Here is a 24799-nt window from a genome sequence, read left to right on the forward strand (position 1 = left end):
ATTTTTTCTTCTAGAGAAAGTCTTATGTGTTTTATTTCGGCTAAAATAAAAGCAGCTTTAAATTTTTTATGAACCATTTTAAGCTATATTTTTTCGACTGTCTACAGAACAAACCATCGTTATACAATAACTTGCCTAATTAACCTAACCTGCCTAGTTAACCTAGTTAAGCCGTTAAGTGTCACTTTAAGCTTTAGTGTCTTGAAAAACATCTAGTCAAATATTATTTACTGTCATCATGGCAAAGATAGAATAAAAAAAGTTATTAGAGATAAATTATTAAAACTATTCTGTTTAGAAATGTGTTTTTGTCAGGTAGTATAAGTATATAGAAAACCCTGCTTTGTTCATTTACTTTTGAAAATTCAAGCATGACACATTAAAAGTCATTACAGTGCCCAAAATACACATTTTAAACCTTTATACTATGCTATTATCTCTATAAACCCTTGTAACTAATATAGGATACTTGAGAACATTTCTTTAAGATCTCATTTTGTATATTGGTGTATACGATATGGTTCAACAGTAGTAGTAAATGCTTTGGTAATTTGCCAACCATTGTTCATTTGTGTAGGGGTCATGTCAAAACTATAACAATCAGTATTATGAATACGCTTTTATGTTTGACGGATTCATTTGGATGTCTTGGAAATGTTTTTTTTTTTTTTTACTTCCAAAGATTGCCTCCAGAACAAGGAATCGCTCCACTCTGTAAAAACAGAAAATTGCACGCTCTGCTAAACTAAGACTGAATGAGTTGAACACTTCCTGCTCTTCCAAATAAACAGTGGGAGAGAATTGTACGCAGATTTCTGAGAACTCGTGCTTCAGATATTGGCGAGCGCCAGCATAATGTGGAAGCCATATGACAGCTCTTTTTAAATGTCTTGCACATGTATTCAACATTGGATGTAGAGAATTCAATCATTGTGCAAGAGCTCACCAAACGTGCATATGGTCACACGATAAATTATCTGAGTGTAAACATGCAAACTTATGTTTCAAATAAAACATCAATGAAGTTTCTTATCAAAATTACTTTAATGATAGCAATAAATATGTTCACCCTCACCGTTATTAAAAGATTAATGCTACATAAAATGTATTAGATGGAAGAATGAGACAAGTCACCTTGTCTTGAAGACAACAGACCAATGTTTGAAAGAATACAGAGTAGTTTATGTCTGATGTAGTCCATATGTGCCCTTCAATGAAAATAAAATCTAATTTCTTCATTCCCAGTCATCAGATTGTCCATCCATATTTCCCATGTCTTTGGTTTGAAATCTGAAATGTGTCCTTTCTGCACACTAATTACAAAAATAATGATTATTTCTGAAAGATACACAACTCTCAATACTTCCATTGGTCAGTCTCAACTAAAGTCCCGCCTCAAAATCACAGCATTGGTGCATAGGTTGCGTTTGACTGTTAATCTTCGGTAACTGGAATGTCGGTAAATCTACAGTTGAAGTCAGAATTATTAGCCCCACTTTAAATTTTTTTCGTTTTTTAAAACTATTTCCCAAATGATGTTTAGCAGAGGAAGGAAATTTTCACAGTATATCTGATAATATTTTTTTTTTCTGGACAAAGTCTTATTTGTTTTATTTCGGTTAGAATAAAAGCAGTTTTTATTACTTAACCATTTTAAGTTCAAAATTGTTAGCCCCTTTAAGCTATCTATTTTTTCGAAAGTCTACAATACAAATCATTGTTATACAATAACTTGCCTAATTACCCTAACCTGCCTAATTAACCTAGTTAAGACTTTAAATGTCACTTCAAGCTGTATAGAAGCGTCTTGAAAAATATCAAGTAAAATATTATGTACTGTCATCATGGCAAAAATCAAATAAATCAGTTATTAGAAATGAGTTATTAAAACTATTATGTTTAGAAATGTGTTGAGAAAATCTCTCTGTTAAACAGAAATTGGGGGGAAAAATAAACAGGGGGGCTAAAAATTCAGGGTGGCTAGAAATTCTGACTTCAACTGTATATTCTACAGAACAATTGGGTTTTAAATGTGGCATTTATCTTTATTAATTCAAATATCAAACACAATAGACATCAAAATGAATGCTGATATAATATATGATTAAAAAGATTTTCTATGTACATTTTTGCTAAATGAAACTCTCTTCGGATAAAAGTCTTATTTCAGAGCATTTGCAGCAAGCGTTTTGTCGTAGCACCTAAGTCAATGATCCTTCTCTAGTTTTTCCACCTCTAGATTGTAAGTCCATAAAATTGAACAATGCATGTGAATGGCTTGTCATATTTTAGAAAAGATTAATAATCCATGCGTTCAGAAGCGACAGCAGGATCACAGAAGAGTGCAGTGCATTAGCAGAGCTTTTCTTGGGTCCTTTTGAATGATCGCTGTAGGGACTGTGGTGTGGCTCCACCCTGACGCTTGTGCTGCATTGCACCATTGGTGTCTGAAATGACGTTGGCCTTTTTGCAGGTCGTTCCGGGCTGGATCCATCCGTTGGCCTTTCCCCATTGAATAACAGTGGATGACCTTTACGATCCACCTCCATCTTAAACAGCTCATACTCTTTGTGTGGAAGTCGTATCCCCAATGCATCGCAACCGTTCGTCCAGGTTATGTCTTGCTCAATGCCTGCTTCCCATCCACCTGCTTGTCCACATCTTCCATTTTGCGTTGAATTCAGTTCTCTTAACAACGCCCGGTCGAACACGATCACTTTTGCGTGTGTCACTTTGAAGACAAGTTCGGTGGCTCCACGTACTTTTATGGACTGTCCCACTTTAACGTAATTACCTGATGCTGATAGTGTAAAGCTGGGTTGGCGGCACGTTGGGTCAGAGTAGTGGTGATATGTGCCCTCCCAAGTGCGTTGCTCCTCGTTGAAAACAAAGAGGCGGGTGAGGAAGAGGACGGCGGGACGAGACTCGCAGCGTTGGCTTACCCAGTTTCCATTTAGATTCAAAGGGATGGAAGGGGATGGAGGGAGAATGGGCGGATGCTGCTCTGAGGCTCGATATACCAGGCCGCACACTGGGCATGGGTGGATGTGATGCTGAAAGTAAAAAACAATGTTTTGATTGGTTGTATTAATATGTTTTTTTATTATAATTATTACAGCATATTATATATTTTTACATATTATTAGTAATATAGCGAGTAGTGCATTTCTGGAATGATAAAAGCTCATTTTAATCTGTAAGTATGCGTTAAACTGATAGAAAGTGGAGATATTTATATGGTTTGCAAAAAGTTCACATTTCAAATAAATGGTGTTCTTTTCAATTTCGTGTTCATCAAAGAACTGGAAAAAATAATTTCCACAACAAAATAAATTAGCCGGTTTATTCCGCTGTGGCGACCCCAGAATAATAAAGGGACTAAGTCGAAAAGAAAATGAATGAATGAATGATAAAATTAATTATTACACAACATTAATAAGAAGAATTATTTCTTGAGATCCAGATCAGCATTGAATTATGTCTAAAGGAGTATCAATGTGGAACTGAACACATCTGAGCACATTTTTTTTTCTTGATTGTAATATTTTTCACAATATCTTTATTTTGACCTAATAAATACAGGCTTTTTGTACATCAGATATAAAGAGACCTAGATACATAAAAAAGATACCAACCCCAAATTTTAAAATAATACAGTATATACATCTACCATTCACTTGCTTCTGTGTAGTGGAACAAGCTTATTTCTAGCCTTATTTGTGCAGTTAAACTCACTTAATCAAAATCAGCTTGATTATTAGTAAAACATATTTTTAAAATTGGCAATGAATATTTTGTTGGCTCTAATGCAAGGAGAAAGTAACAAACCTCCATTTTCAAAGACACTAAATATTCAATAATTTGTGCTAGTGCTATATAAAATAAAAGCTGGATGTGCTTTTATTTAGGCAAGCTGCCATGAAATTATAAATTTGGCAAGACTGAAAATAGTTCATAGAAATCTCAACTATAGCATACATTGTTGCATTACCATGCATCCATTGCATGCCAACAACTTTGGCATGAGTATATCAATCTCTACGCTCTGTTTCTTGTACAGTGGCAAAGTGGGTAGCACGTTCGCCTCTCAGCAAGAAGGTCACTGGTTCGAGCCTTAGCTGGGTCAGTTGGCTTTTCTGTGTTGAGTTTGCATGTTCTCCAGTGCTCCAGTTTCCCCCACAAGTCCAAAAAACATATGGTATAGGTACATTGGGTAAGCTAAATTGTCCGTAGTGAATGATTGTGTATGGGTGTTTCCTAGTACTGGGTTGCAGCTGGAAAAGCATTTGCTGCGTAAAGCATGTGCTGGATAAGTTGGCGGTTCATTTGCCTGTGGCAACCCCAGATTAATAAAGAGACTAAGCCAAAAAGAAAATGAATGAATGTTTAACAGGGCAAGGAAATTTTCGCAGTATCTGATAATATTTTTTCTTCTGGAGAAAGTCTTATTTGTTTTATTTAGGCTAGAATAAAAGCAGTTTTAAATTTTTTAAAAAACATTTTAAGGTAAAATTATTAGCCCCTTTTAAGCTATATATTTTTGTGATAGTCTACAGAACAAACCATCGCTATACAATGACTTGCCTAATTACCCTATCATGACTAGTTAACTTAATTAACCTAGTTCAGCCTTTAAATGTCACTTTAAGCTGTATAGAAGTGTCTTGGAAAATATCTAATAAGATATTATTTACTGTCATCATGACAAAGATGAAATAAATCAGTTATTAGAAATTAGTTATTAAAACTATTATGTTTAGAAATGTTTAGTCCGTTAACAGAAATTCTGAAAAAAATAAACGGGGACTGATAATTCAGAGGGTTTAACAATTTCGTCCAGCGGCTGTAATCCTTTAACCAATCTCCATCATTGTAAGCTGCTTGCTTTTCTGTCTGTTCCACTGCTTCGTTTGTTAGATGTTTATTCCCACTTTCATTGCGGTCTGAAGCGCGTCAAACGTACAAAGTGTCCAATTCACTCCACAGGTCTAATCCCATCTTTGCATTGACTTTACATGTAAATCACTCGCTTTATCAGCGTCTAATTACTGCATAAGTTGCAAAACACCCTACCCCTCTCAATGTAAGGGTGCTGGTGGGGTATCATTTTTCGAGAGACGCCCAAATACATCACGTGGGCTGCGTATTCAATGTCAGTAAGTCATGTAAAACAATTAATTGCAAACTAAAATAAATATATTTTGATTATATAGTTTGGAATTGGATGTTTTATGATATTGTTTACATTTTTTGCAATTATTTTGCATTTAAATTAAGAATTTTGCAGGATCGCAAAAAATTTCAGCTTTTTGACAACATTGTGTTGGATGCAGCGATCACTGAATCGTGAAAAACTAGGGAGTTTGTATAACCATCATATCAATCATATTAGCATACCAAAGGCATTTTTAGGCAACAAATAAAAAGTAGTCTTAACTCTCACCATTGCATTTTGTAATGGCTCCTGGTAACCACTTGGCCTATAGTGCACTCTTTCATTCCATTCTGTGTGAACGTCCCCTAAGAACAGCTCCTGAGCCGGTCTACCGTGTGGATGATGATGCGTCTCCACCCGCAGCAACTCCAGCTCCATCATGGAGAACCCAAGAGCACCCAGACAATCTTTCTCTGCTTTGGCATTGAAGAGTTCATAAAAGCGATGGAGCACCAGGTGTCCTTCAGCTTTGAGTCCCAGGCAGGAGGAGGGCAGACGGGTCGCCAGATGATGGATGGCCTTCTGACTGTGAATGACCATCCCTACTTTATGGAGGTGGTGCTCTGCTTCGGTGGCTCCACGGGTGATCCACGAGGCCTGACGGAGCCGCAGTTTACCCCTTATCACAAGAGAGTAGGTTGGGACGTGGCACTCGCTGTCGGAGTAATAGTGTTGGAGGGCCCTGAAGAGACGCGTGGGGCTTTGGTAGAATGTGTAGGATCGAGTGAGGAATTCTGGACCAGGCCGCACTTCACATCTGAGAAGGAAATAAAGGATTCAAGTCAATAGGTTTGTCAGCTTGGCAATTGAAAACTATTTTCTTCTATAATGTGATGGAATTCTAGGAATTTTGAGCGTTGTTTAAACCAGGGGTTCTCAAACTCAGTCCTAGAGGGCTGGTATCCTTCACGTTTAGTTCCAACCCCATTCAGACAGACCTGGGTTAGCTAATTAAGCTCTTACTGGGCTTTCTAGAAACATACTTGCAGTTGTGTTGAAGCAAGTTGGAGCAAAAATCTGCAGGACAACGGCCCTTCAGGAACCAGTTTGAGAACCCCTTGTTTTAACAATTGTTTGTTGGCTGCACATCCATGATGATTATATAATTTTCCAGCACTTCCTAAAGATACTTAGTTGGATTGAGATCTGATGTCTTTAAAAGACATTTGAGTGAATTGAACTAATGAACAAATCAGTTTGACATGATTTGAGCTTTGTGATATGTTGTGCTATCCTGTTTGACAGCCATCAAAAGAGGAGTACACCTGGCAGGTTGTGTTGTTTAAATGATTGTCAGCTGGTTCTGAGTGACCCAAAGTGTGCTAAAAAATAAACCACATTACACTGGTTGTCTGAACTTGATTCAAGATAGTATGGATTCATGCTTTCATTTTGTTTTGTTTGTTCTGACCCCACCATCTGAATGTCATAACAGAAATTGAAACCTCAAGAAAACCTTTTTCTATTGTTCTGATAAAGAATTTAGGTGACCTTTGTGAACCTTAGCATGGGTTTCTGTTCTTTTTGACAGTAGTGGCACTGGTTTGATCTTCTGTTGCTGTAGCTCATCTGCTTCAATGTTAAATGGGCTGTCATTTATAATGAGTTGTTGAGTTACTATCTTTCTATCAGCTGTCAGGCCATTTTCTGACTTTTGGTGGTTTATTCCACTGTGGCAAACTCTGACAAATCAGTGATTAAGCTGAAGGAAAGTGAATGAATGAATGAATTAATAAATGTGTCAACAAAACCATTTCTGCTACAGAACTGCTGCTCACTGGTAATGTTCTTTCTTTTTGGACCATTTTTTGTAAACCCAAAACATGATTGTGTGTGAAAAGTTTGGTTTCCGAAATACATGTATAGACCAGTCCGCTTGGCACCACAAAAATGGCCCTTTGATTGAACCTTTTATTCCCCAATCTTAATGCTCAGTTTGAACTTCAGCAGATCATCTTGACCTCATCTGCTTGCCAACATGCATTGAGTTACTGCCATGTGATTGGCTCATTAGGTATTTTCATTAACAAGCTTTTGAACAGGTCTACCTATAACGTGGCTGGTAATTGATTGTGGCTGTATCCGAAATCACCCCCCCCCCAACCCTCATTCAATATTCCCCACATTAGTCCACTTTTGTTCTTTGTGTAAAACAATTTTGTATACAGTGTGTGTGTGTGTGTGTGTGTGTATGTTTGTTTTCTATTTAAATAATATCTCTTATATGGTGACGCGGTGGCACAGTAGGTAGTTCTATTGCCTCACAGCAAGAAGGTCCCTGGTTCGAGCCTCGGCTGGATCAGTTGATGTTTCTGTGTGGAGTTTGCATGTTCTCCCCGCGTTTATGTGGGTTTCCTCCAGGTGCTCCAGTACCCACACAGTCCAAAGACATGTGCTGTAGGTGAATTGGATAGGTTTAGTGTATGAGTGTGAATGATTGTGTATGGGGGTTTTCTAGTACTGGGTTTCGGCTAGAAGTGCATCCGCTGCATAAAACATATGCTGGATAAGTTGGCGGTTCATTCCACTGTAGCAACCCCTGATCAATAAAGGGACTAAGCCGAAAAGAAAATGAATGGATAATATATCTTACCTGCTTGACACCCAGTGGCCCTCTAGTTTCGGTGGTATTGTGGCTGTGATTCTCCCTTCGTTCTGTAGGTGGCGCAGCTGAGCCTGACACTGTGGCTCCCAGAACAGTCGGGTGCTGAGGTTGGTGTGGGGTACAAGAGGAGCAGTGGGCACTTCCCAAAGCTTACTGCCTCTCACAGACAGAACTGAAGACAAACAGAGAAAATATAATCATTTTGAATCATGTTAAAAATTTGCAATAACTGTTCAGATTATATTTGTGTCTGGAAATGTTTGGAAAGTTTTTTTATCTTTCAAAAATTCTAGTTCACCCAAAAATGTAAATTTTACTATTGTTTACTCATCCTCCAATTATTTTAAACCTGTTTGTGTTTCTTGTGTTAAACACAAAGGGATATTTACTGAAAAGATATTGACCTCCATAAGATTTTTTTGTTCCTACAGTGGATGTCAGTAGCTATGTTTCCATCCAAAACTGTGAATAAAATTTATACACAAAACAGGAATATTGCATAAAAGGCGTGCGAGTAAAGCAGTGTTTCCACCAAACAAGAGAACAAAATTGTCACGTCTTAAATTAACTGGTGCCAAATATCAACAGTTAAAACAGAATTTACTGAGGTGGGAAAAGCTGCATGAATCTCTTCTTTATTTAATAAATTACTTGCGCCTTAGAAGGCAAATGCCGACATGCAATGAATGCGTGTTGGTGTTTGAAGGTATGAGACACTCTTGATTCTAGCGGTGATTAATAATATTATAACACTTATACTGGCCGTTCATTCTGTGGCGACCCCAGATTAATAAAGGGACTAAGCCGAAAAGAAAATGAATGAATGAATGAACACTAATTCTCAAACGGTAAGGCATTTTAGAATGACCAAAACAACATTTCAGATGTTTTACAATGCGGTCAGCCTGCTGGTTTCTCCATTCACACATTTTTATCATGACATGAACTCTTAAACAAATTCACATGACTTTTTAATGCGCATACTGGAATTTATTTGGTAAAAATGTTTCCATCGTAGTTTATGCGCATCTTTTCTTATTGGATCAAAAGTTTATCCTACTCAGTCATGCGCATACGTTTATTATGTGCATACTGGAATTTATTTGGTAAAAATGTTTCCATCGTAGTTTATGCGCATCTTTTCTTATTGGATCAAAAGTTTATCCTACTCAGTCATGCGCATACGTTTATTATGTGCATTTTTAAAACTTATGTTCATCATAGCGTTTTCATCAACCTCTTTTTTTGTGCGCATATCCAAAATGCAATTTGATGGAAACAAAGCTAATGGCATGCTTTTTTGCAACATTCTTCAGAATGCCTTGCATTGTTTTCCACAAAAGAACCACTAGAGTGTGAGTAAATGATGAGGAATTGTTCATTTTTGGGTGAACTGGGCCTTTAAAAAAAGTTTGAATCAAAAATGGATGATTGTGGTAGGTTATTCATGGATTTCATGTGATTGACAAGTTGATCCCAATAGATATTCAGTAAAGAGAGATCATTGAAGAGGTAGAAGCTATTTAAATCAAAGATTACAATAACACATTCATAAAAAATGTCCTAAAAATACTCCAATTTTCCATCAAAATAAGAATTGTCAATTTTTTCATGTCATGTTAACTGTTATCTTGATTAAAAATAGCTGAAAATTGCATTTTAAATCCTTAAACGTAAATGCATTTTCTGGCCTCTACATATAATTAACAGATTGTGTGGACTGTTGTTGCTAAGTCCAAAATGGATTGTTTCAGAAGGTCTACAATAATGTGCTGATCTCTTTTCATGACTCTGCAGCCACATTTCCATATAAATTAAGCCTGTAAAAAACCTCAGACACTTCAAAAGGCTTTGATACCTCCAGCAATAAAAAAAAACCTTCAAGAGCAGCATTTTCACTTCATGGTCTTTTACAGGCCATAAACAGGATTCTGCTGAACTGGAAGTGGTTGAAGGATTTTGCATTTCTGTAATTTTCCATGTAATGAAACGTGATGAGGTCTATTAGAGCCATATATAGATCCAATCCACGATTTGTGGTGAAGGGCGGGAGGCCAGAGGTTTGGCATGTCACTTCAATCAGACACCATCTTCAAGGGAATGGGAAAGGATATGAAGAGCTGGCCAATAACAACAATTTTTTGACATTTTTTTAAACAGACAGAAAAGCAAACATGGCTCTGACTCATGAGATTTGTCAACATGGCAATGGGTATCTTTGTATGATCTTTGAATCTCCTTGACCAGAAGGCTGTCCTTGAGGAAGAACATTGTAGATATATGATGGTGTAAACCTGATTAGCAGAGGGAGAGCTTTGGGAAGTTGCATGCTGAGAAGTGCTTCACTGTATGAGCTCATAAAAACATTCACTTCTATCAGATGTCTTACAAAGAGGAAGGATGGGAGAGAGAAAAACATTGGGACTTCATTTATTAAATATCAGATAATCATTGCAAAAAAAGAACAGCAAGGGGAAATTTCACCCCAAAAAACAGCATATGATGTGTAGTGAGAAAACAAAGTTTAACCAGCTTTTTTGATTAATGGTAAAATATAAAGTCTGTAAATAATAATAATAATAAACTTTGTTATATACTTACTTACCCACAGAGCCATTTATATTGAAGTTGATATTTAGCCGCACCATACAGGTGTTTCGTAATATCTAGATTTTGGGGGACCAGAACATACACTCATACACTGTGGACATTATAGCTTACCCAATTCACCTACAGCACATGTGTTTGGACTGGGGGGAAACCGAAGCACCCGGAAACACACAGGATCACGAAGAGAACATGCAAATTTCACACAGAACTCAGCTGGATCTCGAACCAGTGACCTTCTTGCTGTGAGGTGACAACACTACACACTGCACCACCATGTCGCCCCCAAACTTTGTTATATAGCGCCTTTAAAAGTAGCATCTCAATGTGCTTTACATACATATAACAAGTATAGAGGTAAACGATACATACAAGGATACATCCATAAAAAAAATTGAAAGTTTTATTTGAAATCACTTTTAAAAATCAGATAAAAGCTACTATAAAAATTAAGTTATTTTATATGTACTACCCTTAAAAGGTAAATATATAAATATATCTACCTTGTGTTTACCTAAAAGTTTATTTATTAGTCAGATGGAATGTTTAACAAAGTAATAGCATGTCTGCTTTCAGAAAATCAAAAGCATGTATTCCTATTTGTTAACCGTGGTCCTAAAAAAAGTCTGATTGCCGAGCATTTATTGAGCATGTCATGAGGCTTTAGTTGTTTGCTCCCTAAAGAAGGGAATTATTTCCTTATGCTCTTTGAGAGGAATCCAGACCCTGTATGAGAGTTTTTCACTCACCGTGGAGCCAGTGCGAAAGCAGACTTTTTGCAGATCACAATATTGTGATAATGTTTGATAGAATTAGCATGTGCTTCTTAGCCGCCTCAGGTCTTTTTAATGGTGAAACTGCTCTAATCAAGCTGAGGCTTTCTAACATGTTTTATTTTGAATGCAATGCAAGCATGTTTCATGTTCGTTTCAATCATCTTTCAATGACAGAGAGGCTTGGTGATTTCATTCATTCATTTTCTTTTCGGTTTAGTCCCTTTATTAATCAGGGTTCGCCACAGCAGAATGAACCGCTAACTTATCCAGCATATGTTTCACGCAGCGGATGCCCTTCCAGCTGCAACCCTTCACTGGGAAACACTCATACACACTCAATAACACACGTACACTACGGCTAATCTAGCTTACCCAATTAACCAGGATATGTCTTTGGAATTGGGGAAACCGGAGCACCCGGAGGAAACCCACAGCGGAATGAACCGCTAACTTAACCAGCATATGTTTTACACAGCAGATTTTTCCAAAATCAAATAATTTTCATTAAACTATTAGAGTTACCATATTTTATCCAAAACCACCAGAAGATAAAATAGTGGTTTTTAGTAGTAAAAAAACAACAACATGCAAACGAAAATCCATCCGCCTTTAAATTACTAGTTTGTTATAGGATTGGTGTGTTTACGTTAACAACACAGCAATAGTGTCAGCTGCTGCAGACTGATTTTATAGCACCAGGTTAAACGTTTTGACATCTTTATGGAAAGCAAATACAGTATATTAAAAATAAATGCAGGCCACAACTGAATATTGAGAATGATCTCTGATTGGCGGTCTCCAAAATTAAACCAAGATTAGACTTGTGCTGAAAACATTGTGCCCAATTAAACAAATCAATAAAAGACTTTAAAAATGATATGGTTGTTAGACTGTTACACTTTTTGTGTTGTCAATATGCTCGTTTTTATATAGGCCTATTGTTGTGTGCAATGCTTGTATGTTTATAACTTCCTCTGAGGAATTTGGGGGTCGCGAGTCACTGGCATTGTTATTTTTAGGGATTGCGGGCTGAAAAGATTGGGAACCCCTGGCCTAGTTGCCCGTGTAGCTTGAATAAGTCATTTCTGTTTTTCACACCTTTGGTTACTCAACTTTATTCATTCATTCATTCATTTTCTTTTTCGGCTTGGTCCCTTTATTAATCTGGGGTCACCACAGCAGAAGGAACCGCCAACTGATCCAGCATATGTTTTACGCAGCGGATGCCCTTTCAGCTGCAACCTGTCACTGGGGAACATACACACTCATTCACACACATATGGACAATTTAGCTTACCCAATTCTGCTTTAGTGATGATATTAAGATATGTTTGATATTAAGCTACGTTTGCTATGTAAGCCGCTATTTTTCTAAAATAATAATTATAAAAAGATATATGTCGTTAAGCTATTTAGTTTGTGATCTGTGTGGGATTATTATTATAACCATAGCTGTAGCTGTTAAACAGTCATAACCAGTTAGCAAATATTACATTTGACCACATGTTAATAACCCAAAAGTAAGAAAGTTTATTAGCATTAACATTTATTTGCATGACACGCCCAAGCATGCTTTTGCTAATGTCGAAAAAACAAACTAAATTCTTCTTATTATTATTTTTGAAAATGTCTTTGGATCATTTTTCATGGTGAGTTACTGATTTTTCTTGTAAACATCGTTTTAATTGTTTTTGAGACTGTTTATTGCGTTATTATGACTAGCTTTCACTGTAGAGACGCGAGTTTACATATTTTGTGAGTAAGTCATTTTAAAATCCTAGTTGATAATCTCTCCTTCCTGACTGAATCTCAGGAAGTCAACCCCGCAGTACATGATATTGGTCAGCAGAGGGCGCTGTGGGAGAATGTGTGTGGTCTCTTTGCTTATAGGCAATTCCCTTTAGTGTGAGCCAAAGTAAACTACCTGTCCTAATATTCCTACCATTCAACACCCCCAGACACACACACACACACACACACACACACACACACACACACACACACACACACACACACACACACACACACACACACACACACACTGGAGACATTGATTTATAGAAGAAGAGAGGCCAGTAAAAGTACCTCTGACTGGTTTCATGTATTTGTTTTTATTTGTCATTTCAATTTGGACAGCTTCTCTCTCAGCCGTAATGCGTCATTACTAAAAAGTGGCCAGAACTAAAATATCCCCTTCCTCTCCACCGCTGTTCCTCCTGCCATTTGTTGGCTATTTAATAGGATGTGAATGAACATGAGGCTGTGAGTGACACAAGTGCGGTTTTGATCATTCATTCATTTAAAACATTGAAAACAAGTCATTTCAGAGGACTGAAAGCTCTGAATTTAATAGCTTGTACATATTTTCCATTCATTTTAATTTTATTTAAAATAGTAATTTTTCACCATTGTTTAAACACTATTTTAGTTTTTTAGTCGTTTGAAATAAATATATGTATGTTTTCTGTTTTTATTTGACTTTTTAGCAACATTATTGTGTTCTTGGTCATTTAATTTTTCGTTTAAGTTAGGCTTTTAGTTCATTTAGTTGGTATAAACTTGACTTGGCAGTAGAAATATTAATTTAATTTAGGTCAAATTTTGAAAGTTTTATTTTTTACACATTTATTCAAGTGCAACTGAACAAATGGATGCAAAACTCTTTTTAAAATTTAATAGCCAGTGTTGGGCTAAAGCAATACAACCCACATGGAAAGAACTTGTATAAACATTCAGTTGAAGTCAGAATTATTCGCCCCTCTTTGAATTTCTGGTAACACTTTACAATAAGGTTCATTAGTTAGTGCATTTACTAACATGAACTAATCATGAACAACACATGTACAGCATTTATTAATCATAATTGAACATTTACTTGTGCATTATAAACATCAAAGTCCATGCTTGTTAACATTAGTTAATGCACCATGAGTTAACTTGAACTAACAATGAACTACTGTCTTTTCATTAACTAATGTTAACTAACACGAACAAATACAGTAGTAGATGAATTGTTCATTGTTTGTTCATGTTAGTAAATGCATTATTTAACATTAACTAATGAACCTTATTGTAAAGTGTGACCGAATTTCTTTTTCTTTTTTTACATCTTTCCCAAAAGATGTTTAACAGAGCAAGTAAATTTTCAGAGTATGTCTTATAATATTTTCTCTTCTGTAGAAAGTCTCATTTGTTTTATTTCGGCTAGAATAAAATCAGTTTTAAATTTTTTAACAACCATTTTAAAGTTAAAAAATTGTTTGCCCCTTTAAGCAAATTTTTTTTTTTGATAGTATACAGAACAAACCATTTCCACATTTATATAATGTCAGATTTTTTTGTCATACTTCATAATATATTGTACACTGTAAAACCTGATACGTTAACTCAATTTGTTTGAGGAAACCAATTGCGGCAAACTATTTAGTTTTTGAAACCAAATGGTTTAACTACTGGAAATGTATATATGTGTATTGAGTCATATACACATTCAATATTTATGCTGATATCGTCAAACTTTTAGAGTAATCATTCATTCATTTACCTTCAGCTTAGTTCTTTTATTCATCAGGGGTCGCCACAGCGCAATGAACCACCAACGTATTCAACATATGTTTTACACAGCGGATGCCCTTCCTGCTGCAACCCAGTACTGGGAAAAATCCATACACAATCATGCACACACATGTTTTTGAGTTACCATAACTCTTTTTCGTTAACTCAAAGTAACTTTTAAACTAACTTATTTCAATTAGTGATTTTAAAACAATGAACCAGAGCCACTGGATTTACTACCTGACAAAAGTCTTGTCATCGATCCCAGTTGTAAGAGCAACAAATAATAACTTGACTTCTAGTTGATCATTTTGAAAAGTGTCAGAAGGTAAATTTTTCCAATGGATCATCTGTTAAACTGCATCCCAATCATCACAAATACAGACCTACTGGAACCCGTATGGACCCAAGATTCTCACAGAAATCAGCAAGTTTGTTGAAGGGAAAATCATGGTTTGGGGTTACATTCAGTATGGGGGTGTGCGAGAGATCTGCAGAGACATTTGTGCTGCACATTATATTACAAACCATAGAAGCGGGCAAATTCTTCAGCAGGATAGTGCTCCTGCTCATACTTCAGCCTCCACATCAAAGCTCCTGAAAGCAAAGAAGGTCAAGGTGTTCCAGGATTGGCCAGCCCAGTCACCAGACATGAACATTATTGAGCATGTCTGGGATAAGATGGAGGAGGAGGCATTGAAGATGAATCCAAAGTCTTGATGAACTCCGGGAATCCTGCAAGAACGCTTTCTTTGCCATTCCAGATGACTTTATTAATGAGTTATTTGAGTCATTGCAGAGATGTATGGATGCAGTCCTCCAAGCTCATGGAGTCATACACATAGCTCTGTTTCCACTGCACTATGACTGTATATTCTATACTGTACATTATTTCTGTTAACTGACAAGACTTTTGTCTAAAGTCAGATCTTACTGTCCTAATTAAATAATTAAAAATCAAGGCATGATCATATTTTATTTAGGTAAAATAAGCATAATCTAGAGGCCTTTGCCTTTCATATTAGCCACTTCCGATACCAAATGATCAACTAGAAGTCAAGATATTATTTGTTGTTCCTAAAAACTGGATAAATGACAAGACTTTTGTCAGGTAGTGTATATATCAAAGCACCATAATATCTTGCACCATCATCATCATCATCATCTCTGTACTACAGTATACTGCCACATAAATGAAATTGCCGCTTTCAGCATTTAGCAGTCTTTGAGAGTCTCTCTCTCCCACACACCCCTGCTTTGAAAAATGAAAAAACTCCTATTTACACCTCATTTACTTTGGATAGAGCTCAGATTCCTCGCTTCCTCTCTCTCTCTCTCTCTCTCTCTCTCTCTCTGTGTCACACTCTTTTTGTCTGATGAAGTACAGTTACAGAAAGGTAAAGTTTCCTACAGAGAGTGAAGTCAGCGTGTGTGTGTGTGTGTGTGCATGCACATGAGCGCTAGAGGCAACAAAGGTGTGTGTGAAAGTTTGTGCCTTTGTTTGTGAAAGCAGTAGAAGGATGTATGTTTGTCTATTGATGTGTGAATAAGATTTGTGAACAGAGCGGTTCAGAGGTGAATGTGTGTGATTTAAAGTTTTTTTCCCCCCAGAATCCTTCTCATCGTCCAACTTCCTTACAAGTTGTTGACTTTTCATGAACGCTAAACCTGCCTAATCCAGCTGTTGTTTTTATTTAGATAAAGGATTATGAGAAAGATTCTTCTCCAAACTAACAGTCGCCCCTAAGGTTAACTCTGTAACTCTGATACCGATTAACCAGCAGGACTCTTGAGTTTCTTATTATTTGAATATATTTCATAATGGAATTTATTCCTGTGATGCAAACCCACATTTTTAGCATTATTGCTTCATTTTGTTTGATGCTCAAGACACATTTCATTTTAAAAATATTAAATTGAATTAATATTCCTAGAAGACAAAGTGCTCAACAATAATAGTGCTCAACACTATTTTAGTACAAATAGTTACATATCATTTTCTTTGTTGTTATTGTTGTTGTTGTTGTCTGTTTTGTTTTTAACAAAAAAGAAGAAAAATAATATTAATTAAAAAAATTAATGATAATGAGAATAAGGGGAAAATGGAAACAAGAGTAATAAAAATGTACAGAAAATTACAACCAACTGAATGCAGACATTCAAAAATTACAATCCAATGTTCAGATACATTGTCAACATTGAAAGTAAATGTTTACATTTAACCGGTATAAGATAATAATAGTTAAAAACAAACAAAAATGAAATTACTAGGAAATAAATATATTAAAAATGAAGGAGAGTACGTCTATTAAATGGAAGGCAAGAGAGTTAAGACAAGAGAGTTAAAGTTATAAAACATTTTTTATAAAATTTACCCAGAGTATCTAACTTTTTCTAACTTTAGAAAATGCATGGTGGGTTGTACAGTAGTTAGAAGCTTATTTGATTTCCAGCGAAGTAGAATACGACGCCTAGCTAATAATGAGGCCAAAATATCAAGTTATTTAGAATTAAACTATGACCAAATCTTTGGAACCCCAAAAATGGCAACATAAGGAGATGGGTCTAAATTTACCTGCAACACCTTAGACATAATTGTAAAATAGTTAATCCAGTAATTGTGTAACATATGGCAAATAAAGAACATACGACTTAAATTACACTGATTCTGTCTCATCTGTCATCAATATTGGGAAAATTTTCAGATAGCCTGGTTTTTGAGAATTGGATTCTATTAAATACTTTAAATTGTATCAGGCTAAGGGGAGCACAATTTGTACTAGAATGTATTCTCTGCAGTGCACCAAGCCACTATTCTTCCTCGAAATATAGTTCAATTCATTTTTGCAAGATTTTTTTATTTTAATAATAGAACAATCCTCCAAGCTTAAAATGCACCCATGGACTTTAGAAATGTGTGATTTGTGTTGAGGGTTTAGTTGCAGTAACTATTCGCATACCTGCAGCTTAGGCAGACAATGTGCTTTTTAGTTTTAATTCTTCTTTTTCATGATTTTTCAGCACTGAAATGGTCAAAAGAAAAGCATCTGTTTAAAAGCAGAAATCTTTTTTTTTTTTTCAATGACTATGCATACCTGCTGGATAAATGTGGTTTATAAAGTTTTTAAATGGTAATGTTATCATACACTCTGAAATGACACAATTATTGTGATTTTTTATTTATTTATTTTTTTGAAACAACTGAATTTTTATGGTTTAAGCTTATTTCTTTGAGTTTTATGTTTAATCCACTTAAATTTGTTAAGTCAAGTTTTGTTTGATTTACAAAATCAACAAAAACTAAAAACAAAAATGTATTAAAAATAAAAACTTTTAAAAATACAAAATTACAAAGAAATGCAACAAAATGGCTAAAACCCAGATTTGACCCAATATTTGGTAACGACAACCCAACCTTTTTGTACTGTACACTCAAAAAATTAGTTTTGCTGCTTATTCAAAATACTTACTTAAAATAAGCTGAAGCAACACAGTTCTTGAGTTTTATGCTCAATCCACCTAAACTTGTAAAAACAATTAGGTTAACTTAATCAATTTATGTTGAGACAACATGAAGGAATTGTGTGGAACCCATCATTTTTTACAGGGTATGTGTGTACAGTATGTACTCTGTAAAAATGCTGGGTTGTGAAGGGAATTCCTTCATGTTGTCACAACACAAATCAATTAAGTTAACTTAATCGCTTATACAAATTTAAGTGGATTGAACATAAAACAATTAAATTGTCTCCCAAAGAACCTTAAGAATTGTGCTGTTTCAACTAATTTTAAATAAGTTGTTTGAACAAGCAGCAAAAGTTATTTTTGAGTGTATATGACAAATGCAAAACGGAAAAAAAGAAGGAAAAATTATAAATATATTAAATATAAAATAAAATAAATATATTTGAAGGTGTTGCGGTGGCGCAGTGGGTAGCAAGATCGCCTTACAGCAAGAAAGTTGCTGATTTGAGCCTTGGCTGGGTCAGTTGGGATTTCTGTTTGGAGTTTGCATGTTCTCCATGTGTTTTGGTTTCCCCCAGAAGTCCATAAACATGTGGAGGTAAATTGGATAAGCAAAATTGTTCGTAGTGTATGTGTGTGAATGAGTGTGGATGTTTCCCAGCGATGGGTTGCAGCTGGAAGGGCATCCACTTTGTAAAACATATGCTGGATAAGTTGACAGATCATTTTGTTGTGGTGACCCCTGATTAATAAGCTGAAAAGAAAATGAATAAATGAATGAATACATATTTTTGGTATTTTGCATGTCAACCAGCTCTAAACTAACCACTTGCTCACCTCATACCACATCAGTTGACATGAGAGTCGATTAGCAACTGGCCTGATCTTTCTCTTCTGCATCTGACTGATGGTTCTGAATAGTTGTGCTGAGTGCTGGGCCTCCTTTTATCTGTATACAGCTGACAGCCTTGCCTTATGAATATTACTCATGCATCACAAAGCAGACATATTTTTTAAATGGTGGAATGGACAGCAGGAACACACAGTACCGAACAGCTGGAAAAATTATTCTGCCAATATTGGAAAGCATTCATGCTTTATCGATGTTAAGGCAAAGTCAGGTTTTCTTAAATAATTTTCCATGTTTCATTAGATAGGATAGGATACTAGTCAAAATAGAGGGAAAGATGACTGCAGCAATGCACAGAGACATCCTGAATGAAAACCTGCTTCAGAGTGCTCTTGACTTCAAACTGGCGTGACGGTTCATCTTCCAGAAGGACAATGACCCAAAACACACCGACAAAATATCAATGGAGTGGCTTTACAAGGATTCTGTGAATGTCCTTGAGTGGCCCAGCCAGAGCTCAAACCTAAATCCTATTAAAACCTCTGGAGAGATCTGAAAATGGCTGTAGACCATCACTTCCCATCTAACCTGATAGAGCTTGAGAGGTACTGCAAAGAGGAATGGGTAAAAATTCCCAAAGACAGGTGTGCCAAGCTTGTGGCGTCTTATTCTAAAAGACTTGAGGCTGTAATTCCTGCCAAAGTTGAATCAACAAAGTATTGAGCAAAGGCTGTGAATACTGATGAATTTGTGATTTTACAAGTTTTTTTATTTTTAATAAATTTTATTTTTTTACATTGTCATTATGGGGTATTGTGTGTAGAATTTTGAGGAAATAAATTAATTTAATCCATTTTGAAATAAGGCTGTAATATAAAAAATGTGGAAAAAGTGAAGCGCTATGAAAACTTTCCAGATACACTGTACATGTAATAGCTGCTATAGTATTTTTTTATGTAAGTACTGTATTTAAGATCAGTTTTGAATATTCAAGCATACTGGCAAGCCATTTATCATTTCCGCAGATCTAATGAAGCCGTTTGATAGAAGAAGAGAGTGTTTTTTAAGAAAAGAGAAAGTACAGGCTGCACGTAGACGCACACATACTGACCCCTGAGGTCATGGGTAACTGCCATGAGTCACTCGGAGGGCGGGTGTAATTATGCCAGTTTTTCTCTTTGCCTGATAGTGAGAACAGAAGCCTATTGCTTTCTTCATCACCCTAACCATCCCTGACTGAAAGGAACGAGAGCGTAGAAGAAAAACAGCCACTAAATGGCACAGGAACAGAAGGGGTCGTTAATGCCTCTGGCCTGCTACTCTAATCATTATTTTAATGGTGGCATTAGTTCCACGCCTGTGATCTGCTTTCACAGGAAACAATGGCCTCTTCTGCACCCCTGCTTACTTTAAAAAGAGCCTGGAACAAAAACGGTGGTCCGGGGCCCGTGGAGGAGACTGACAGGTGAAAAGAGCGGTGCATGGGGAAAGGTGAGAATAAGATCACCATGTCCAGCCAAAATTTTTTTCCCATTTATAATAGGATCTCTTTAAACTTCACCTGACTGACTTACACTCATTTTCCTGCAAAACAAGCCAAAGTTCTGTTACTCGTGCAGTCTTAAAAATAAAACATCCAACCTTTAAAGTCACTTTAAAGTTTTTGAAGTGACTTTTATTCTACATTTCTTTGGAAAACCATCTGTGTGGTGCTTTAAAGAATTCAGGGTTTTTTTTACCAACACAAGTAAAAATAAATGATAAAAGGTGCTGCTGAAGTATTTTGTTATTCATTTATTTATTTAGATTGTGGAGTTAAAACTTTTGAATTTTTAGTTCAACACCATTTAAAAAATGTTTTTGCAACTTATTTAAAATGAGCTAAAACATCAAAATTCTTGATTTTTTTGGGACAACTTAATTGTTTTATTTTTATTTATTTATTTTTATTTTTGTATTCTTCAAGTTTTATTTTGTACAAAATCAACTAAAACTAAAAACTAAACAAAAATGTATGAAAAATAAAGACATTTAAAAAATACAAAATTGCAACAAAATGGCTAAAAATTATTAAGTTTAATTGAAAACAATAGTTTGTCCATATTTTACTTAACATTGGGTTACAACAACCAAACATTTTGTACTGTACACTCAAAAAATTATTTAAAAACAAAGTTCAATTAACTGAACTGGTTTGTGTTGGGGCGACATGAAGCAATTGTGTGTACCCCAGCATTTTTTACAGTGAACCCTTAAGTGAAATTCAAACTATTCTTATTCAGGCTGGCCGTGGCTCACTAAATTGTAGGCCTTAAAAAGTCTTAAATTGACTGAACTGTTGTGTTGTAGGTCTTAAATTATTTTTAACAGGTCTTAATTTAGCTCAAGTAAAAGCTACTCAGGTCAACATCCATCCCATCTCCAACAATACATCTCAATAAAATTAAAAAGAGATTTTTAATCTCAATCTGTCTTTCCTGGTAAAATAAAGGTTATAATAATAATAATAATAATAATAATAAATCTTATTTTTTTAAATATAAGTTTTTTTTTATTACAAAGAGATATTCTATTCACAAAAGGAGTTAGACAATATTACAACAAATTCCCCATTAAATCCCCTAATTAGGGAAAGATAACTAAAGACAATTACTGTATATGATTGCTCATTATAATACCAGGTCATTAAAAAATGATTATTGTTTAACCCTGTATAAGTCTAAAATGTCGTTCTTAATAGTCTTAAAAGGGTCTCAAAAAGTCTTTAATTTGACTTGATAAAACCGGCAGAAACCCTGTCATTTTATAATCTGTAATGAAAACGTTTAATGCAACCCCATGTCTAGTTTTTTTTCTAGACATTCGTGCCCAAACACATGCACAATTATCCCACAAGCATCAGTAATGATATCAACCGCAACAAACAGCCTGTATTTTAAACAGCTCAGTGTAAAAGTGAGTAAAAGTTTCTGAAATCTGTTTGTTCAATATGTCTGCCAAGCTAAACCACTGGACGTCTTTAAAAATAAAGAGCAGACATTTACAAATTACATAATAAGGACAAAGCAGCGATTCCTGTATGTATCCCAGTGTGAGAAGACTTTTTTAGTCTTATGAGATGATGTCTTGTAACACAATTTCAAATTACTTACCAGGTTTTTCTTTATTAGTACGTTTGTCTATAGTAACTGTGTAGATCCTGGTTCTACATTTATTAGCCCTGCCAGTGATCATTGGTATTATGTGTTTGTATTACTTTGTCATGTACCAGAAGAAAACAATAAAAAAAAACAAATAAAAAATCAAATAAAAGGCAGAAGACCTTTTTTGAGTTACCTCCATAAACTCCATAAACTAAATGGTTTAGTTTTGGCGTGGGGGTTATGAAGGTTAATTAAAGCTGAAATTATTCAATAAACCACAAAACTGTAGCTGAACCTGATCTTGAGAGCTGTACGTCTTTCTTTAGATCTAAATTGCGCTTGTAAAATTCAGAAGTGGTGGGGGGAACGCAAATGAAAACCCTTCTTGATACATACGAAAATGTTCAGACATGTTGGTCTTGATAATGAAGGTGTTTTGCTTGGCAGTCTACTTTAACACATAAACAAGCTCTGAAGAAATACTTCAAGCGTCTACTTATTCACTTCTGTGATTATTTGCAGTTTTATTAATATAATACACAAAAGTCATTCATTTAGACTCAAACATAGGTATGCTTTGGATTTATAATACTGATTTTGTGAGTTTGGACAAATGTAGCTGCTAAAAAAATGATAGCAAAGTTTAAAGTTTCATCAGGATCCGCTGAAGAAAGGAATTTCGAGATTGATCAAGATAGTTTTGTTCCATTAAAGGTACTTCAAAGCAGAATACTTATATTTATTTTTTTTAAAAAGCACATTTTTGAATGTCGCACTTAATTAATTCACCCGATTTATATCATCACCTCATTATTGGAGGCTCAAAGAGTTGAATTGGGTGTGTCAGATAAGAGAGACAGTTAAAATGACCTGGACTATTATTGAAAACCTCCGCTTTAAAGCACCAGATCGTTTTCTAAAGAACCAGGGAATGAAAAGCTCTTTGTATGACTTGGAAAGCTTATTTAGTGGCATCACAATGTAAAACCATTTTGGTACTGATGGGAATCTTTATGATTAAAAATGCAAAAGTTCTTTAATGACGAATAGTTATACAGTGTCTCTTGCTTAGTATCTCCAATAGCATCCTGAAGAATTTCAAACCATTTGCTTTATTTAGAAAGAGAAAGAGAAGGTTAAAATACTCAATAACTAACCTTGCATGAGAAATACCATCCAGATTGTCCTCAGCAGGTGAATAAGTCTCTCCCCAGCCATGATCGGGGACTTCCCAAATCAATTTAAAGATAAATCTAGGCTTCAAAAGAAAGATCTGGAAATTCTTGTCTATATTCTCCAGGACGGTCACATCAATGAGAGCATTCCAGATGAGATTTTACCACTTGTGCAGATCAGTGTAATCCACTTTTGATCAGTTTCATCTTCAAGCATGAAGTTTTCCATTCACGGTAAAACTCCTTGACCGACTTTCCAAGATCTCCTTTCTTGATGGTGCTTGAAAGTCCGTCCCTTGTTGATTGTCTGCTCTCTCTGGTGATGTTAAACCTGTGTGGTGCTTGTTAGAGTCTGTCTTTGGGTTACTCAGCTGAGAGAGTGAGCGAGAGTCTTGTGAGAGGGAGGGAAAGAGAGAGAGAGAAAGAGGAGGGAACTTGTAACCTCCCAGCATTAACCCTCTGGGGAGCACTCTGGGTAAGGTGCAAAAGGGCACAATCAAAGCCAGCAAGTTGGGAAACCTGCCCACAACATTAGATTCAACATAAATGTGCTAATCAAATACACACGCTCGCATATGTAAACACAGTTTGACAGATGCAAAGTAAGCACACGGTTTTCTGCATAAACTTTGTAATTCTTTAAATCCTTTCTCCATTTACCTCATACAAACATGCAGTATGTGCTTAGTAGGTGTTAAAAAGCAATGGCGCTTTGCCATCTTTGAAAAACTTTTTTTAATTTTTTATTTGCCATTTTATGTATGTTGACATTCAAACTCGACTTTGCCGGTCGCTATGGTTTACAGTAGAGATAACAGACGAAATAAATCGGTTAATATATGACATATGACTCTAGATAGCATTAAAACATCAGCTCTAAATCCTAGAAAATGTCCTATATAAAGAAATTAACTGGATTTAATGCATGTGAGGTTTCTAAGTAGTAGTTTAGCCAGACATTTATGGTGTTTAATGTGTTGGGAGAACGTTGTGAAACGGTGCTTTTCATATTTCAGTGCTGCGTCGAGTATGGATTGAAAAGTTAATGACCTGCGTGATTTAGATTCTACAAATTCAAGTGTTAGCTAATATGTTTAGATACAGAAATGCATGGGACTTTTCAACACAATCTGACAGAAATTCATAACTTTTTGATTTAGTGGCTAATTCATATGGATTCGAACAATCTCATTTGTACAATTTAGTATGATTTGCTTATTCGCCAATGAGGGTTAGGTTTAGGGGTGGGGTTGGGTGTCATGCCTCCTTTTTTAATATCGTACGTTTTCGTACGACTAAATTTGTATTTGAATTATTACAGAAAATGTCTTCTATATTAAAAAAATGAAATGGATTTAATGCTTGTGAGGTTTCTAAGTAGTAGTTAAGCCAGACATTTATGGTGTTT

At 35.5% G+C, this 24799-nt stretch overlaps 1 protein-coding gene and 2 long non-coding RNA genes across 4 annotated transcripts in view; 2 read left to right on the plus strand and 1 right to left on the minus strand.

Moving 5' to 3' along the window:
- The window catches only part of LOC147843665 (uncharacterized), a 628067-nt gene that overhangs the window by 240387 nt on the left and 362881 nt on the right, over nucleotides 1-24799 (plus strand). The window lies entirely within an intron of this gene.
- LOC141386361 (uncharacterized) overlaps nucleotides 1-24799 on the plus strand; it is a 39766-nt gene that overhangs the window by 13776 nt on the left and 1191 nt on the right. The window contains exon 3 of one of the 2 annotated variants that reach the window (XR_015494242.1): nucleotides 20450-20564. The exons of the other annotated variant lie outside the window; for it this stretch is intronic. This is a non-coding gene — a long non-coding RNA (uncharacterized LOC141386361). The remainder of the gene's footprint in view (nucleotides 1-20449; nucleotides 20565-24799) is intronic. 2 annotated transcript variants of the gene reach the window in all.
- Nucleotides 1026-23745, minus strand: apcdd1l (APC down-regulated 1 like). The gene is made up of 4 exons (XM_087258069.1): nucleotides 23374-23745; nucleotides 7809-7992; nucleotides 5444-5972; nucleotides 1026-3053 (listed from the first exon to the last, which is right to left on the minus strand). The coding sequence occupies exons 1-4, from the start codon at nucleotides 23432-23434 to the stop codon at nucleotides 2289-2291; spliced, it is 1539 nt and encodes a 512-aa protein (XP_087114195.1). The 5' UTR covers nucleotides 23435-23745; the 3' UTR covers nucleotides 1026-2288.

Source organism: Danio rerio, chromosome 6, assembly GCF_052040795.2.
Source record: "Danio rerio strain M-AB ecotype USA chromosome 6, GRCz13ab, whole genome shotgun sequence".
In the NCBI taxonomy this organism is placed as follows: domain Eukaryota; kingdom Metazoa; phylum Chordata; class Actinopteri; order Cypriniformes; family Danionidae; genus Danio; species Danio rerio.

Excerpts from the sequence above, each read along its gene's own strand:
- apcdd1l (XM_087258069.1), bottom strand. The coding sequence starts at position 23,434 with ATGGCTGGGGAGAGACTTATTCACCTGCTGAGGACAATCTGGATGGTA. Across the intron at positions 5,973-7,808 it reads GGCCACTGGGTGTCAAGCAG|ATGTGAAGTGCGGCCTGGTC; the intron begins GTAAGATATATT and ends TTTCCTTCTCAG. Across the intron at positions 3,054-5,443 it reads AGCCATTACAAAATGCAATG|CATCACATCCACCCATGCCC; the intron begins GTGAGAGTTAAG and ends TTTTACTTTCAG.